This window comes from Halyomorpha halys, unplaced genomic scaffold (genome assembly GCF_000696795.3).
Source record: "Halyomorpha halys isolate HHAL.00 unplaced genomic scaffold, Hhal_1.1 Scaffold20.1, whole genome shotgun sequence".
Classification (NCBI taxonomy): Eukaryota; Metazoa; Arthropoda; class Insecta; order Hemiptera; family Pentatomidae; genus Halyomorpha; species Halyomorpha halys.
Genome location: NW_027110474.1, coordinates 1,541,100 through 1,545,175, shown reverse-complemented (window position 1 = coordinate 1,545,175; position 4,076 = coordinate 1,541,100). Strand labels below are relative to the sequence as shown.

General features: G+C 28.7%; 1 protein-coding gene across 1 annotated transcript in view; it reads left to right on the top strand.

Annotated features, from left to right (window-relative positions):
• chas (chascon) overlaps window positions 1-3,452 on the top strand; it is a gene marked incomplete at its 5' end in the record, with an annotated part of 397,334 nt that extends 393,882 nt beyond the window's left edge. The window contains 1 exon segment of the mRNA XM_067048669.1: window positions 2,089-3,452. Coding sequence (XP_066904770.1) covers window positions 2,089-2,988 — 900 coding nt within the window.
• Window positions 3,453-4,076: the final 624 nt, after the last annotated feature.

Genomic DNA, 4,076 nt, shown 5'->3' with positions numbered 1-4,076 from the left:
ATTTGTTCGATATTTACTCTTGGCCTAGAGATATTTAAACAATCTTCCCTCCGTTCTCTGTGGTTGAAGAGCTCATTGAAAATTGAAAACGAATGGAGACTGAATGACACCACAACCTGTGGTGCTTAGGGCTCTTATGGAAAAGCTGGCATTGCCAGGACTCCGACTTTATATTTTTTTGATTGAATATTGCATAATCCAGCAGAAGAAATTGTAATTTTCCTTTTCTATTTAATCTTTTCTGTGATTATTTATTCTCATCAAATTCTTTCTTCTAATTCATATTGTAATTTCAATATTTTGCAGCAAGAATCGCATATAATTATGATGGCCTAACTACATGTATGTTTTCATTGTTGTAAGCAAAACAATGAATAATTTACTTTTAGAAAGTCATACAATTTTTATTCAATTGTAGTAAAGTGAAGATAAATATGTTGAATATTGTGTTAGTAATTTTGTTTTTATTTAAGTATAAACAGCAAATATTATAATTTACTGATTATTCTTTAATAGAAACCTACATACATATATTATTGGTATCAAGTATAATCATACAAACTTATAAAAACCTATAATATACCTTTTTTTAAGCATTAAAAAAAAATCATAACTATCTGTTTGCATCAAGTTGAATAGATAGGAATATATTTATGTTGTGACTGACTAAAATATTACTGCCTAAGTCCATTGCAGGTTTGACAACTGTTATAACAACATGAAAACTACATACAACTTTATTCTAATTTTCAGCGTGAGACTGACTAATTATGACTGACTGCGACTACAAACATCTGATCGTTCGTATAAAGATAGCGGTGAGTCTGTATTGATTAAATGAATAATTGACAACAATTTTTCTGGTGGTCCTAAGAATTTTTACAATTGGAAAGGTTCTTTACTTACAATAGTGTATCATTAGTGCATGTTTATATTTTATGCTTTATTTTCTTATTTTCTATCTATTATAATTTTATCTGACTTCTTTGTCTTATATCTCTTATCTTAGCTTACTCAAATATTTTCTATATATTTTTTGAAATATAAGTCATTTGCCTCCAGCCATCATATATTTTTGATAATATAAATTGTTATCCAAGCTATATCTTATACGGATTTCAAATTTCTACGCTTTCATCATTTATCTGTTCTTGAAAATTAATTATTATTTTTTTCACTTGCACTTATATAATGGCAGTTTGAGGTTTTGAAGGAAATTTAGAAGCTAAGACAGAAAATTAACAAAACTGAAATACTAAATATCAAAATTAAAAAATATTTTTGTACAGTTTTAACATTTTGTTTTCAGACCTGATACTACTTATTAGATTAAAGCATAAACTATGAAGGATAATAATTTTATATCTGAAATAAAACTTAGTCTAACATTTTTTTTATCTCAATGATATTGTGATAGGAGACCATTTTGTTCTTCAATAAATTCTGATAAAGTTCTTCCGCAAGAAAGAAAGACATATTGTTCAAATGGTTCAGATTGAATCATATTTGCTCGGGAACCCACTCAGATTAAAAAAAAAGTAAAATTGATTTTCCTGAAAATTAATAGACTTGTACACGATATCAAATGTTATCGAAAGCAAATGGGAATAGAGTACTTTTTAAAATACATTGTATGTATACATTTAAATATTTTACTTAAAATATTATTAAAACTTGTTCAGTTTTGCTTGGAAATTTGAAATGTTATTCAAATAGTGGTATAGTTCTTAAAACAAGACATGAATTGCTCTGAAAATTGTCTTGAGGATAAAAATTAGCCTTCATGATCATAAAATGAATAGTTAAATTTTGTGATTGTTGTAATATGTGTATATTTATGTTTATTTGACAATTGATTATTAATTTTCATCTTTTCAAAATATACATCAAAGAAATTGAAATAAAATGAAACAATTCATTTTTGTATTATATTAAACTTACTCAGCTAATTCACTTGTTTTTTGTATAGGTAAATCTCAATCAATAAATTTAAAAAACTACATTCATTTACTTTTTATTAAACAAAAAACATTTAATATTGAGGTATATTCATCATTTAGGTAATATTCTTTCTTTTCTTTGTTATAGGTTTACGTGACAAGAAGTAATGGTGAAACAAGCGGCCACTCTGATAGGTACAGGCTGGGGAACAATTCTAGTAGCATGTTCAATGTTTCTATTGTGAATAATGTGAGCAATGGTGGTCCAGCTAAACCAGCAAGAACATATCGAAGCAATCTTCTGAGAAGTAAAAGCTTTAACGTCCATGCAGGTGACTTAGACAAAGGTGCCAGTCGTTACACATCTAATCCTCATTTGCATCGCCTTGATGAAGGAGTTGAACCTCTTAAAAGTCCAGGAATAGTTACAAGTATCAGTAGAAGCACACGTGATCTATCTCAGGATGATGAAAGAAGACCATTAGGATCATATGATCAAAATAGAATCCGAAATGGTTACAACAATTACCGAAGTACAGACACAAAGAAAAAAATATTTATGAAAGGATTGATGGACAGAGCACCTGAACTTTATAAAACTCTTCACGGAAATGAGAATGGTACACCTGAGCCAGTACGTACCAGTACTCCCCTCAAAAATGGCAAACTAGAATATTCTACTTCATTCAAATCGAGCGACACAAGTTCACCAATCCATTCACCTACTTTCAGTGCATCATATAGAAGCTCACCTGATGTAAACAGAAGCATTGTAAGAAGAGGAAGTAATGACTACACAGAAACTTTAAGCTACACTACGAAATCAGATGATCCTACAAGACCTTCCGTTACTAACACTGTACAGAGCTTTACAAAGAAAACAGTGCCTATGCCAGGTGGTAGGAAGGAAAGAATTGAGTCAACTGAAACCAAGACGATCACTAAAAGTCACTTCAGAAGTGCTACCCCAGATCTCAGTTTTGACAGCCCTAACAAGTATTCCCCCAACGGAGGTGTCATTATCGAAGTTAGAAATACAAGAAAATAAACTTCCATTCAAATTCATTCGTTTCTGTTTTGGAAATGATTATATGCAGCCGTTTAATATCAGTGCCATTGTTAAATGTTTTCACCTTGTTTATATTGAAATGTTCTACATTGTATAAAGCATGTAAAGACTTTAGAGTAACACTAATTAAAATGTACAATTGTTAAGGACATTAATTATTAACCTATGTTGTTTTTTGAATTGTAGATTTTTAAATGATTTGAAAGAAATTAATTTGTAGAATAATTTAGTGATGATATGTCTAAATACCCAAAATATTATGCACAACTTTTGTCTTTATAATAATGTTATTTAATTTATCAGAAATGTGAAACTAAGTCATACAGTATGTTAGGACTTTAATCAATCACATATTATGTATCTAATTCATTTACTTTAATATCACTATTTTTTTTGTATGAGCCTACTTATCTTAAAATATAAAAGGTAACCTTCTTTCTCAATTATTTCTAATATTATACCTTGCCCAATAAGTAAAGAAATAGCATAGGACTGTGATGAAAACTTATCGCTTCATCACTAATGATAGGCCTAATATTGGCACCATTAGTTTTTCATTGAAATAAAATTTTTTTCAAAGAATTTTCTTTATTTTTCAATAACTAACCTCAAGAAAATACTGACTTTACAAAGGGTATATTAGGTTGTGTTAACAATAAATTCAGTTAGTGAATTATTTATATTCCTAGGACACTCGAAGGGGTCTAATTTCTTTTAAAATGACCTGGAAAAGTTGGTCTCATGATCATTTTTCCCAAAGGAGAAATATGAAGAAGTAAATATTAAAATATGGCACAATAATGTTAAATAAAATGTACTTAATAATACTGCTGCAGTGCCATTTTTTTTCACCATAAATCATTGAATGGTACTATAAGGGTATGTTGTTATTTTAATAAGAGTTTTTTTGCATCAATTCAATTATTAATTAAACAATTAGTAACTGAGATCATACCACAAAGAGGCCATGATTAATTTTAAATGTCGTTTTCTTATTTTAATTATAAAAAAGGTAAGAGAAAAATAAAATAACTGAGTTGAAATATGCCTCTCTATATTTTTGTAAA